Source organism: Phodopus roborovskii, unplaced genomic scaffold, assembly GCF_943737965.1.
Source record: "Phodopus roborovskii unplaced genomic scaffold, PHOROB, whole genome shotgun sequence".
In the NCBI taxonomy this organism is placed as follows: domain Eukaryota; kingdom Metazoa; phylum Chordata; class Mammalia; order Rodentia; family Cricetidae; genus Phodopus; species Phodopus roborovskii.
In genome coordinates this window covers 29420988-29435008 of record NW_026126525.1, presented here as the reverse complement: position 1 = coordinate 29435008, position 14021 = coordinate 29420988, and the positions used below count along the sequence as shown (strand labels likewise).

The window sequence follows — 14021 nt, the reverse complement described above, 5'->3', positions numbered from 1 at the left end:
GAGGCCATGGAGCCCCCACGTAAGAGTTCCTGGTGGTGTCAGCTTCAGCACAGTGGTTCATGCCTATAATCCCAGCACTTGGGAAGTAAGGCAGGAAGATCAGGAATTCAAGGGTACTTAAGGAGTTAGTACAGCCTGTGCTGCATGAGACCCTGTTTCAGAACAGCTAAAGCAAAACCAGAAGCCTCCTGATGTTAACTTCTCTAGTAGGCTGAAGGGGTCACTCTACTTAAATGACATCTCCATGGCTTTAGAGAGTCTATGTGCCACAGAGGTAGAAGGACATTTTTTTAAAGCCCCTCCCCAAGCCCCAACCACCACCATCCCTAGCTATTGTAAACAGAAAAAACTCTTCAAATGCCATTGACCTAAAAGGTCTGTGAGCTAAGCAAGCATATGGGTGCAGTCAGAATGACCTTTACAACCCTCCTTCTAAGTCAGCCTGGTGCCTCACTATCCTTCCTTCTCCACATGCATCACCATGAGCTTTTTATAGCATCCGCACCACGGCTGATGGTGATTCATGTCGCCTCTCTAGACCTTCCACCAACCCAATCAGGAATGGGCATGCATTTGTTACCACCAATTCTAAGGGGCTAAACATAAAGAAATGTCCCACAGGAAGTTGACGGAGCAAGAGCCTACAGGATGAGAGAAAGACAAAATTTACAGGCACTAGACACCCTTCCGCAGAGCTTAGCAAATGCTAGAAATGAGACAGCATAGCCTGTGCCCCAAGGCATCATGGTTCTCTTCTCATAAGGACTAGAGAAAATGGTGGCGGGGGAAGTAGGGTGACACATGCCTTTAATCTCAGCACTTGAGAGGCAGAGGCAGGAGGATCTCTTTGAGTTCAAGGCCAACCTGGTCTACAGAGGGAGTTCCAGGACAACTGGGGCTGTTACACAGGGAAACCCTGTCTCACAAAACAAACAAGCAAAAGGACTAGAGACAATCTTGGGGTGGTAACAACCTGAAAAAGGGTTGTCAGCCATGCAGTTCAATGTTCAGAGCTTCCCACCCAGGTAGAAATCTCTCATTAAGAGAGCATCATCTCCCAACCGCACAGTGACTGGGAACAATAAACTTACGTACATTACTCAGAGTTCTCAATCTTCCTAATACTGTAACCCTATAATACAGTCCCTCAATGTTGTGGTGACCTCCATCCATAAAATCACTTAGTTGCTAATTCATAACTGTAATTTTGCTTCTGCTATGAATCATAATTTAAACGTCTGATATGTGACCCACAGGTTGAGAACCACTGCTCTAAAGCATATTCGCCAATGCAGAAAGAGAACAAACTTTTAGGAAGTAAGAAATGGAAGCAGTTAAACATAACAACACACTGAGTTGGGGTGAGTTGGCAATCCAATGTGACAGGTGTCCTGAAGACAATAGGAGAGACATGAAGAGAAGAGCTTGTGACAATGTAGGCAGAGATTGGAGTAACACATCTATAAGCCAAGGAACACTGAGGAATGCTCAGCAGAAGCTAAGAAGACTAGGGGAAAAATTCACCCATAAACTCTTCAAAGGGATCAGGAACCTAGCAACACCTTGATATCAAGTGTGTGGCCCCCAAAACTGTGAGTGCAGACATTTCTGTAGTTTTCCATTTTATCATAGCAGCCATGGGAAATGGACATGGTACCTCTCTATCTCCACTAGGTCCAGATTTACCTCTACCATTCACAAATAACTATTAGGCATCCTCTGTACACCAGGCATTCCTCTAACAACAATCAAAGACACTGTAACATCTCTGCCCTTGAAAGCTTATATTCTAGTACAGCCGAGAGTAAAGTATCCAAAGAAAAAAGAAATGAAATGCACAGTTGTCAAATGATGATACATCCAGGGATGACCCAACAGAGTGAGGTGGCGTAGCCATTTTCAACCTCCACAAACCAAGCACCCTCAGTGGATTTTGGGCCAAACATCTAATGCCTTGATTCTTATAAAAACTGGTACACCAAGTAAGGGACTGTTTGCTGGGGGAAGAGCCCCTCTGTTGAAGCAGAGTCTGTCCCAAACCCAGGAATGCCTCAGTCTTGACTGTGGCCATCAATGGAGAAAGTGATCTGTGAGCAAAGATAGATGCCAACAGGAAAGGAGCTGGTAATGAGGATGCATGTGTCGCCTTATTTATAGCTGTCAACAAATGCTGCAGCTATATAAAAGACATCAAAACCCCAGAAGTGATTCTGCTGCACAAAATCATGCAGGAAAGGAAACAGCAGGAGGTACAAGGCAGAACTTTTCACTGTCCTAGGAATGAAAGAGGAAAGAAGGCCTGTTCTATAACAAAGAGGGACTTCCAGCGCTGCTGTCTAAGCAGTAGTCACAATCACATGGGGTTACTGAGCTCAGGACACATGCTAGTGAGACTGAAAACTTGGATCTCTTTAATGGATTAATTTAAATTGAAATAATTTAAGCAGCTATTATGATATTATAAGCCTGTAGCAATCAGAGCAATCTAGTTCTAATATAAAAACAGATTTATGGGACAATGGAAAAGAACAGAGCCTAGAAGTAAACCCAAACATGGTCTTTGACAAGGGCGACAAGAATACACAACAGGGGAAAGAGAGTGTCTCCAGCATTTTGCTGGGAAAACTGGATACCCACATACAAAAGTAAACATGGACTTTTATCCAGAAAAAAGAAATAAAATAGATTAAAGGCATAAAAATAAGACCTCAAGTCATAAAACTCATGGAGGAAATGAGAAACATTTCTGCTCATAGGATGCTTGGATAATTTCTTGTCTATAATGCCGAAAGTATGGGTAACAAAGAAATGGTGACAGCTGGGATTATGACAGAACATGTGGTTTCTGTACTGAAGGGGAAATGATCAGGAAGTGATCAGGAAAGGGAAATGGTCACATCAACTCTGTGATGGAGAAAATACTCACAAATCAAATATCTTATGAATCTTTGCTATCTTCATAGGGAACTCCTATAACCCAATGGCAAAAGTCAATAAATAAAAATGACACAATTTTAAAGATAAGTAAAAGATTCATACAGACATTTTCCCAATGAAATCGCACACATGGCTACTGGATGCAAAAAAAAAAAAGTTGTTCAACTTCTTTAATTAGAGGCAAATCAAAACCACAGGAAGATAGTATCTCATTCTGGCTACATTGTCCCAAAACAGAACAAAGGGGATTAGATACAGAGAGATATGAGGAGAAATGATACAAACTGGGGTAGCCACTATAGAAAATGGTGTGAAAGAACAATATGAAAGTCCCTTATAAAATTAAAAAGACCTCCGGGCCCAGACCAGAGATCTGCCTATCCGAGTGGGACCATCCTGAGTCCCTGCCTGCTGGATCTTTGACCCCCCATGGCCAGGCCACTGCTGGAGGGCCCCTGTCTGAGGAGAGACCTCCTAGAGTGCTTGGACCACCCAGAGCTACAGACATCGAACTTCTGACCCACCTAAGCCCACCAGGGGAGTAACATAGAGTGAGAGAGACCCCACCTGCACTTACTGGAAGAAGCGATAAGAAGATGGCAATATAAGAAAACACCTAACAATAGAAAGACAAGCATGACACCACCAGAATCTAGGGACTCTATACCAACTAGAACCGAACACCCGAAATCAGATAAAGCAGAAGAGAACAACTTAAAAAAAATCTTCATAAATATGATGGAGGCCCTCAAAGATGATGTGAGAAAATCCCTTAAAGACATAGAAGACAAAACAAACAAAAAATTGAACATTGAAGAAATGAACAAATCTCTTAGAAAGTATGGAAAGCCAAGAAAAAAACAATTAAACAGGTGAAGGAAACAGTTCAAGACTTAAAAACTGAAATAGAGACAATAAAGAAAACACAAACTGAAGGGATGTTGGAAATAGAAAAACTTGGCAAACGGTCAGGAACTACAGACACAAGCATAACCAACCGAATACAAGAGATGGAAGAGAGAATCTCAGGCGCGGAAGATAAACTAGAGGAAATAGATTCATCGACCAAAGAAAATCACAAATCCAACAAATCCTTAGCACAAAACATCCAGAATATGTGGGACCCTGTGAAAAGGCCAAACCTAAGAATAATAGGCATAGAAGAAGGCAGAGAAGCCCAGCTCAAAGGATCACCAGCCTATAATTTACACAGCCAGAGGAACTAGGATACAAGGAGGATTCTAAGAGATTCATATAAGGTCCCTCACTGAAGGGGAAAGGGACAAGATCTCCTGAGCATATTGGGAGTGTGTGGGGGGGGGCAGTGATTGGAGAGTGAGCTAGCAGAAAGAGAAGGGGAGAAAAGGAAAGTATGTGGGACTAGGAAGATTGAGCCAGGGGAGGAATAGACGAGAGAAGAGAGAGAGAGAGACCATAAAAGATGGAGCCATTATAGATTTGAAGAGAAAACTGAATCTAGAGGAATGTCCAGAGACCTACAAGACTGACCCCAACTAACAATTTGAGCAATAGTGGAAAGGCTACCTACCATAAATGCCCTTCCCTGATAATGAGATCGATGCCTAACTTCAACGACTAACTTATCCACCATCATAGAGCCCTCATTTAGTAGCTGATGGAAACAGAAGCAGACACCCACAGCTAAACACTGAGCTGAACTGGAATCCAGATGCAGAGAGGGAGGACAAGATCAGGCTACAGAAACACATAGAGACAGCTGACCTGAACAAGGAGGAGCTAATGGAGACCCAGACTGATAGCTGGGAATCCAGCATGGGGCTGACTCAGACCTCCTGAACACGGGTCTCAGCTAGAAGGCCTGGGCAATCTAAGGGACCTCGGGACAGTGGAACCAGGATGTAACCCTGGTGCACAAAAGGACTTTGGGAGCACTTTCCCCATGGAGGAATACTCCCTTAACCTAGAGGCAAGAAGGAAGGCCTAGTTCCTATTCCAAATTACTTGACAGATTTAGATGACCCCTCCTGGAAGGCATCACCCTACATGTAGAGTGGGGGATTGGGTTGGAAAGGGGGGGGGGCAAGAGGGAGATAGGAAAGGGAGGGACCTGGGATCGATATGTAAAATAATAATAATAATAATAATAGAACATTCATTAAAAATTAAAAAGAGGAGTATACTGTGGCCCATCAGCCCTACTCTAAACACAAAATAAATAAATAAATTTCCCATTATTCACTAGTTCCCTCCTTATGCACCAGAGAGAGGATAGGGGCAGATGGAGATTGCAATTTGAAGGAACAAGTGAAGAAAATCTGGATTTATCTGACCTCTTAGTGGGGACCTAGAACTTTAATCAGCATCCTTAAGCCAACCAGTATGGTTTTCTGTTTGGCTAGGCAAAATGGATGGGGCAAATGAGGCATGATTGTTGATTATCTAAGGCAAAAATGATGGGATAAGTAATCCTTGCCTGTCCTGGACCTTTTGAGAAAACAGTTGGCGGCCCCAGATCTTTTTTGTCCCCAGGGAGTTCCTGTGACGTCACTGGGAGAGACACATCTTTGTGTTTTGGGACACTAGGGTAAGGGGAAGAGGACAGAGGTAATGGAGAAGCATTCCCAGGGTGGAAGTTGCGTAATGAAGGTTGGAGAGAGGAGATGATGACTCCTCCCTCTCTGCAGACACTACCCTCGGGTTTCTCTCTAACGGTAGAGGGGGTCACTCAGGCGGCCACGGTGGTACTTGCTGCTCTGCTGCTGCCTTGCCAGCTCCTCGGGTGCCAGTCAGAGAGAGACATGAACAAGTCTCAGAGGCCTGAGGATAGCTAGGAGATAACACCCCGGAACTCACTCTGTGGACCAGGCTGGCCTCAAACTCACAGAGATTCGCCTGCCTCTGCCTCCCAAGAGCTGGGATTAAAGGTGTGCACCACCAACGCCTGGCTAAAAACTACTTTTTTATCTTCACTTTGCATCTCCTTTTGCCATAAACTTTGCAGTCTGCTTCCTGCTTAGCTCTATACACAGGCACACAATTATTTAAAGAATGTCTATCTGTAAACGGTCACATGGGGGGTTGGGGGTAGGGGGTGGTGATGGTGGTGGTGGTGTTGAGTTCTAAATAAATCCGATTCTCTTGTTCCCCTTCAAGCCTGAAGCATAAGCTAACTTTTTAAGGGACATGATGGCACCGTCCTCCAACAGCTTTTATGATACCTATTCCGGACGCACCAGAGTAGCACCTCAAAATTCACAGTGGTTGCACTGAAACCTTCCAGGAATAGTGAGCCTTAGAGGGATAGCTGCCCACGGTGAGACTCAGGAGCAATGACTACACAGGAGCAGTCACCTCAGTCTAGAAACTGATGCTACCATGGATGACTTCCCTAGAGCCTTACAGCCCCCCAAACTGAGATGATAATCACCCAGACCACAGTGAGCCTAACTGCACTTATGTGTACCTCTTGCCTCTCCCTACCAGGTCCTTCCCCTGTTTAATCCTGAAGTTATGCAGTCTCCCTCTGCCCACCCCCAAACACTTTTCTTTCCAATATGGCAGATACAATAGTCCTAGTGTCCACTCTGCTGTCACTGAGATTTCTTCAACTTTAAGGGGAAAGGTTACGATGGACTCAATCCTGTGTCTTAAAAAAAAAGATTCTCAATCTTGAAAAGCATTTTTCCCTCCTCTCCTTACTCCACTGCAAGGACACTTAGGCTTTTATTTGTATTGTAACCCTATTCCACAAGGAACATTCTAGAATGTCCCCCACCCCCACCCCCCACCCCCACACACACGTTTCACAGCTTTCTCGGGTTCTGGTTTCTCCATGTTCCATGCACTCTAGAAATACTTCAAACAATAAAAACGCGTGGAGTCTACCAGTCTTAATTGCTTCGCAGAGCAGCTACGGTGGGCATTTATCAACTCCAGAACCATGGTTTTAGAAACTGATTTTGAGCAATCTCATACAAGACTAGTGGGTACCAGGAAGCCAGTGAATGTTGACGGCATTGTGACTAATATGCCTAGTTTTGTTGTTTGTTTGGGAGATTTGCCAAAAATACTGTTTGCAGCACTTCTGGCTTCAACTCTGCCAGAATGCGTCCTTGAACAACAATCAACAGTGATTCCTGGCTTGGCTCCCTTTCTGGTGGCACTCTCATATTCTTTTGCAGACTTCCATGTCCATCAGTGGAGTCCTTCAAGTCTTAAAAATGGAATAACTATGAAGCACAGATGCAGACATAAGAGACACTTGGAGCCTTGCACAGCAAGCTTCCTGGGCGCCTTATTCTGGGAAGTTTCAGTGGGAGTGCATTGCCAAGACAGCTTTCCCAATAAGGTAGAAACTGAGTCCCCAACTGGGTCCCCAAAATGGGAAGCCTCCTAGAGCGCCTACACTGCCATCCTCAGGCCTCCAAAGCGCCAGGACGGAAATCCCGGACTGAGTTCTAGCAGGACACCTAACTAGCTCTTTTCCCGCTGACACTGACTGGTCCTGGCTGCCTCTGCGCACCTGGGACCCTGACAGGAACCCGCAGATTCCGGGATGCTAATGACGCTGCAGCCAAGGGTGGCTGCAACCTAGATTGGGTTTCCTGAGTTTCGGGCCAGAGGAACCCTCTGCAGTGCCCTTCCCTTTATCTGGAGAGTGTGGCAGTAAGGCCACCCCTTTCTGAGACTGTGTGAAACCCGTCCTAAATCCTAGCAGCTCAAAGCCTGCGCTGCAATCCGCAGACAGCACCCGGAGCTTCCGGGGCCAGTACCCGCCTGAGAGAAAGTTTGCGAGCATTCGCAGCACTCTGTTCCGCAGTGCGGACACATAGGACCATCTCGGGGCGCTGACTGGGGGACGCTTCTGCAAACCGGACCTAGTCACTGTGTGCGCAGCCTGACTGAGAGCAGTAGGGGTTGCAGGCTTACGTCTGGGACAGGCGGGGCTCCGACGCAATCCTTCCAGCTGCCCAGAGCCTGGAACGGGGGCCCGAAGAGGAAGCCACCGGTCCCCGAGGGGCCGGGTCCGACGGCTCCACCTGTAGCCTCTCCCGGAATGCGTGCGCAGCCAAGCCCACTCGGTGCTTGGAAGCCAGCAGTAGAAGGGACTCTGCAGGAGAGGTAGCATCGCCCAGGACAGGAGCAGTGGGCTCTCCGCACAGAGCTGACCCGAACGCTGAATAAAACCCTGCCCATGATTGCCAGCGTTCCCGAGGCTGAGCCACCAGAGTGGAGGACCGTCCACCTAGGGACTGGCTTCAGGACAGTGAGCGCGCCACTGAGAAGTGGCACCCACGGACAGGAAGGAGGTGGCACTCACGGACAGGAGGGAGGAAGGGACAGGGGAGAAAAAGGTTGACTCTGAAGTCACCAGGACTCAGGCTACTCAACCTGTGTGCGGGAGGAGCACAGAGTGGAGTGAGGATCTTACCCTCTGTGCGGAGCTAGCTCGGCGACTGCGCTCCTCCGGAGCAGGGGCGGGGGGCCGTTTCGTGAACATATCTTTTTCCTCCATCCACTCTTATCTCGGCCGCTTTTCTCTGCTCTATGGGAAGGCACTACCGATGTCTTTCTCCTCACTCAGACTGAAGTTGTACTCAGGGGATGGGAGCTCCATATTTTGTCTGCTGGGCAGACCCCACCCGCAGACCACTCCCTCCCTTCACTCACGTCTCTTGGTCCTACCCATAACCCTTAATGACAGTTCCTCCATCCCCACCCCGCCTTCAAAAAAGTTATTCTTCTAAGGCAGATGGGAAGTCAAGAGTCTACTGCCCCCATCCTCCACACCAGGGGGAAAAAAGCAAAATCCAAACAACAACAAAACCAAAACAAAACAAAACAAACAAACAAAAAAAAAAAAAAAACCCACTACAGGACAGGAGTAGCAAAGGCCATACATAACTTAGTTATGGAATGACAGTGAAAAGGGAGTGCTCTCCTCATCACATCCCAAGACACCCATCCCTCCAAGCAGGAATCTAGTCAGCCAAGTACCAAAAGGACTGCCACAGGCAGTGATTCAATGCCACGTTTGACGTGTTGGGAAAAGATAGAAGCTTTTGAAGGCAGGCATTATTTGTAGCAAGCTAATTGCAAATCTGTCTTCTGCTACAAGTTTAGGGAGGCAACTGCTTTTGCAAGACTGACCCTGCTCAGGCTTCATGGACCCGGAGAACTCAAGCCTGGGACTGCCTGCCAAGAGCATCTACAGGCTGAAGTTAGAGGCCAGCAAATCCACACCTGTCATTCACAGGGTGCCATGTCCCTAAGGCAGCAAGGAAGGCACTAGAGGCTTTTCACTGCAGAAGTTACATTGCCACTTGAAGACCAAGGAGGGAGGGGAAAAGAACAGAAGGGACCAAGGGAAGACAAGGGATGGAGAGGGGAGAGGAGAGGGGAAGGGAGAAAGGAAGGAAATAAAAAATGAAGGAACCAAAGACTTCATTATGTTTTCTTATACATTACTTTTAATCCGATCTCAATCAAAATCTTGAAAATTTCAAGTTACTGAAGCAGTCCAACTCCATTAGAGGCCGCACAGTCAGAGGCCTGTCCCTTGAGTGTCATTGTGTGGACAAAGGCACATTTGTACAACTAGAAGGGAGTGGTAATGGATATTTTGCTTCCAGAAGACATGTGATCTGGGGACTACCATATATGTGATATGTAGTTAAAGAGGAGGGACACTGTCTTATGTTGTTCCAACATCAGTGAGTAATGCACTAACTAAAAAAATGTTTCCTAATTCACAACCCCATGTGTTCTATGTTCTAGCACGACTTTGTGATGAGCTTTTTTTTTTTTTTTTGGTTTTGTTGTGATTTTATAAACTAAAAACAATCTTATTTTATATGCCAATCCCAGTTCCCTCTCTCTCCCATGCCCCCCATCAACCACTCATCCACTCCCCAGGTAGGGTGAAATCTCCCATGGGGGATCATCAAAGTCTGTCACATCATTTGGGGCAGGGCCTATACCCTCCCCCATGTATCTCAGCTGAAAGAGTACCCTTTCACAGAGAATGGACTGGACTCCCAAAGTCCATTTGTGCACTAGGGACAAATACTGGTTCCACTGCCAGACTGCCCAGTCCTCCTAACTGGCACCCACATTCAGGCAGTCTGGGTCGGTCCTACACTGGTTTCCCAGCTGTCAGCCTGGGGTCCATGAGCTCCCCCTTGTTCAGGTCAGCTATTTCTGTGGGTTTCTCCATCACATTCTGTGGGTTTGCTTATCACTCCTTCCTCTCTACAACTGGATTCCAGGAGTTTGGCTCAGTGTTTAGCTGTGGGTGTCTGCTTTTGCTTCTATCAGCTACTGGGTGAAGGCTTTAGGATGGCATATAAGGTAGTCATCAATCTCATTATAGGGGAAGGGCATTTAAGGTAGCCTCTCCACTGTTGCTTAGATTCTTAGGGTCATCCCTGTGGATCCCTGGACATATATATATTTCACATGTGTCCTCTAGCTCAAATGAGAAGCAGCTGCCTTGACATTCCCCAGTGGCCATGGAAGGCATTTTGCAACTGCTTTCTTAACCAAGACACTACCTCACCACCACCCACAGGGCACCCATCTGGGATCCCAGAGCTCAGCAGGCACATCTGCCAGCTGCACCTTGAGGGCCAGAGTTCCTTGGTCTGTGAATGGAGAGCATCAGGTGGATCTACAACCATCCTGCCTTCACCCATGAGTCTTTCTTTTCCATGTTCTGCCCCCTGGTGGAGGTCTTGTGGGAACTATGAAACTACAAAGAACATGGTGTCTCCCTTTGCTTTCCTGCACTGTCTTCCTAAAGCTGACAGTACTGGTAAGGGAAACATGCTCCACTCCCTTCTAATAGCTCCAGTTGCCATGAGTATCAAACCAGTAGTCGGGTATTTTTTACTGCTGGGGGGGGGGGTAAAAAAAGAGGGTGAACACCTGTTTATACTTCGTAATTAACTTCTATCCCATAAGAAATCAGATGTTCCTTATATTTAAGTTAATTATGAGGACTGCTCACTGTGATCTTTAATGACAGAGACCCAACTAGCCATCTATTATCACCAAATGAAGCTTCCAGTACTGGGAATGGGTTACATCTAATTGAGTTGTTAGCCAAAGTGGTCCCATGGGAATGCTCAACAACCCAGGCCCTATTGCTGAAGATAACACATAGACAACTCACTGAACATGGAGAAGTCAAGTTTGTGCCTACATAGAGCCTTCTACGTCCTAGTCTTTGGTACAGTATGGTACTCTACACACTACCAAAAGAGAAACATACACACCAAGCTAGATACAAACCCTTTCATCTACAATGGTGTGCTGTCTGCAAGTTAACCTTGGGCAATGGTGGAATTACCAATATCTGATTTGACTGAGGCCCATTGCCCACTCCACAAGATGGAACTCATACCTGGACATTGCTGGGTGGTCAAGAATCAAACTGGATTGCCCAGAGACCTAGGACAAACACAAATACCTCTGTTCCTTTTTTTTTTTTATTGATTTTAAATTAGAAACACTCTTATTTTATATATCTCAATCCCAGTTCCCTCTCCCTCCCATTCTCCCATGTCCCCCACCAACCCGCATCCTATCCCTCTTCTGCTCCATAGAAAGGGTTAAGCCTTCTATGGGGGATCATCAAAGTCTGTCACAACATTTGGGGCAGACCCTAGGCCCTCCCCTGTGTGTCTAGGCTGAGAGAGTATAGCTCTATGGGGAGTGGGCTCCTAATGTCCATTCATATACTAGGTATAAATGCTGTTCTAATACCAAAATACCTGTTTTTAAGAAAAATAAAAATAGCAACAAAATGACTCATACTGACATTCTGCTATACTCATAGTGCCTTATTCAGCCATCAACAGGGACACTTCCTCCTGCAGCAGATGGGAACAGATACCACAACCAGATAATGTGCAGTGAGAGACCTTGGAACACTCAGCAATAAATGGAATGTCTCTATCAAATCCCTCCTCTCAGGGCTCAGGGAACCCTGCACAAAGGAAGCGGATAGTGTTAAGAGCCAGAAGGCTTAGAGGGCACCAAGAAAACAAGGTCCCCTAAAGCAACAGGGCCTATACACATACGAACTTGTAGAACTCACAGAAACTACACACACCTGCACCAGATGGGGTCCCCCACCCCTAATCCAGGAGAGATCTACAACTGATAACCACTTGCAAATGAAAATTTCATTTTCCAGGGGAATCTCACTACTGCATGTCCAGCAGTGGACAGATAGTGCAACAAAAAAGGAACTCAGTAACATTGGAAATTCTTCTGCCACCCCCTCCCCTTACCCTACAAGTCCTTTGTATATGCATTATAGCTTACAGTTTATGGTTTTTGTGTATTCCTGAGTGTGAATGTATCTGTTTCTTGTGCCTTCTCTAACTCTTTTCCTTGTTTCATCCTATTCCAGTGTGTTAGTTTTTATTAGCCCCTAGAAGCCTGTTTGTTTTCCAGTGAGAGATGGAAATCCAGAGGTAAATCCAGATCAGAGAGGAGGTGAGGAGGGAGTGGGAGTAGTAGAGGAAAGGACAGCATAACCAGAATATGTCTTGTGAGAAAAAAGAAATCTATCGTCAATAAAGGGGGGGGGGGAGGAATAGTGTGACTCCATTTCCAGGGTCCCTTTTGCTGTTCTGGGGAGCAAATCCATTTACTAGAGAAGCCAGCCTTAAAGGCAGAAGACTGAGTCACTCATCAACACGATGCTTCTTAAGTGTTCTATGCCAAGCACTTCACAGAAACCAAAATTCTAAAGTACATATATAATGCTTCTTTCCCAGTCTATGACGTTCTTTAGTGACAAGGCCCTAAAGTCCAAGGTTAGGTGGTCCCATTGCTGCCATTCAGAAGGTAGCTTCCACAAGACAGAAGAGGCATGTTAACTTGAGCTCCTGGGCTTAGCCATCTGCCTTACTTCCCATTCCTGGAAGCAGGAAGACTAAGAGCAGAAGTCACTGTTCTACCCTTATCTAGCCCTGGAAATGCTGGCTCCCATTGTACCTCTGGTTTTTGACACAGGGTCTTGCTGTGTAGCCAACCTGGTCTAGAACTCACAACCCTGCTATCTCAGCCTCCTGAGTGCTTGTATAATTCTCATGTACCACCATGCCCATTTACCTCAACCATGCCATGGAGACTAGAGAATTTTCCAGAGTTTCAGTAATTTTGACCATAAAAGGCCTGAAGCTGAGACAGTCACCACCACCACCACCAGCACTGAGCTTATCAAGAGGCCATTTTCCCCCAACCCCACTCCCCCACTGTATCTTAACCTAGCTCATAGCGCCTTTGTTGTCTGCTGATGTGGAGGAAACACAATAAATGATGTGCACAGCTGGGGTGGGTAGTACTAGTCACTGTACCATGGACTCAAAAAACCAAGGACTCTGTGGGCACCAAAAAAGAACATTAGAGGTGAGGTGGGAAGCTACATCAAAGATGTATTTCTTGAAAGCTCTGGACATTTGGTGCTAAAATTCTACACATTCCTACGACTTACCTGTGTTTAAAATCCCTGACATTAATAGCCCTGAAATTCAGCCAGGTGTGGTAGTGCACTCCTTTGGTCCCAGCACTCAGGAGGCAGAGGCAGGCGGATCTCTCTGAGTTAGAAGTCAGCCTGGTCTACAGAACTAGTTCCAGGACAGTCAGGGGTGCTATACAGAGAATCCCTGCCTCAGAAAACAAACAAACAAAACAAAACAAACAAACAAAAAAAAGGACAGCCACAAAACTCAAGAATTAAAAACTTCTTTACAAAGAGAGAACATATTCAGTGTTGTGCTTCAATAAAGTTCCTTTGCCAATTTCAGCAACAATGACTCCTGTTTGAGATTTAGCTTCATTTTGATATGAACAGTAAAAGCAATGAAAATACAAACACTAGGTGTTAGAGATGTTTAAACTGGGAAAAAAAATAATAAATTCCAATATAAATACTCCACAAATTTTAAAAAACATAAAACAGCATTTATGCACTGTGTTAACGTCACAAGGTAAAAGTAGAAGAGTAAGTTGAAAAACTTTACTTCTGCAATGTCTGATGACTATGGATTCACCTTCGCTTTCCTCTTTTTGCTGTCTCACTATAATCA

General features: G+C 45.7%; 1 protein-coding gene across 1 annotated transcript in view; it reads right to left on the bottom strand.

Annotated features, from left to right (window-relative positions):
* Corin (corin, serine peptidase) overlaps positions 1-8151 on the bottom strand; it is a 196252-nt gene extending 188101 nt beyond the window's left edge. The window contains 1 exon segment of the mRNA XM_051198201.1: positions 7849-8151. Coding sequence (XP_051054158.1) covers positions 7849-8115 — 267 coding nt within the window. The 5' untranslated portion in view covers positions 8116-8151.
* Between the last annotated feature and the right edge of the window lie 5870 nt (positions 8152-14021).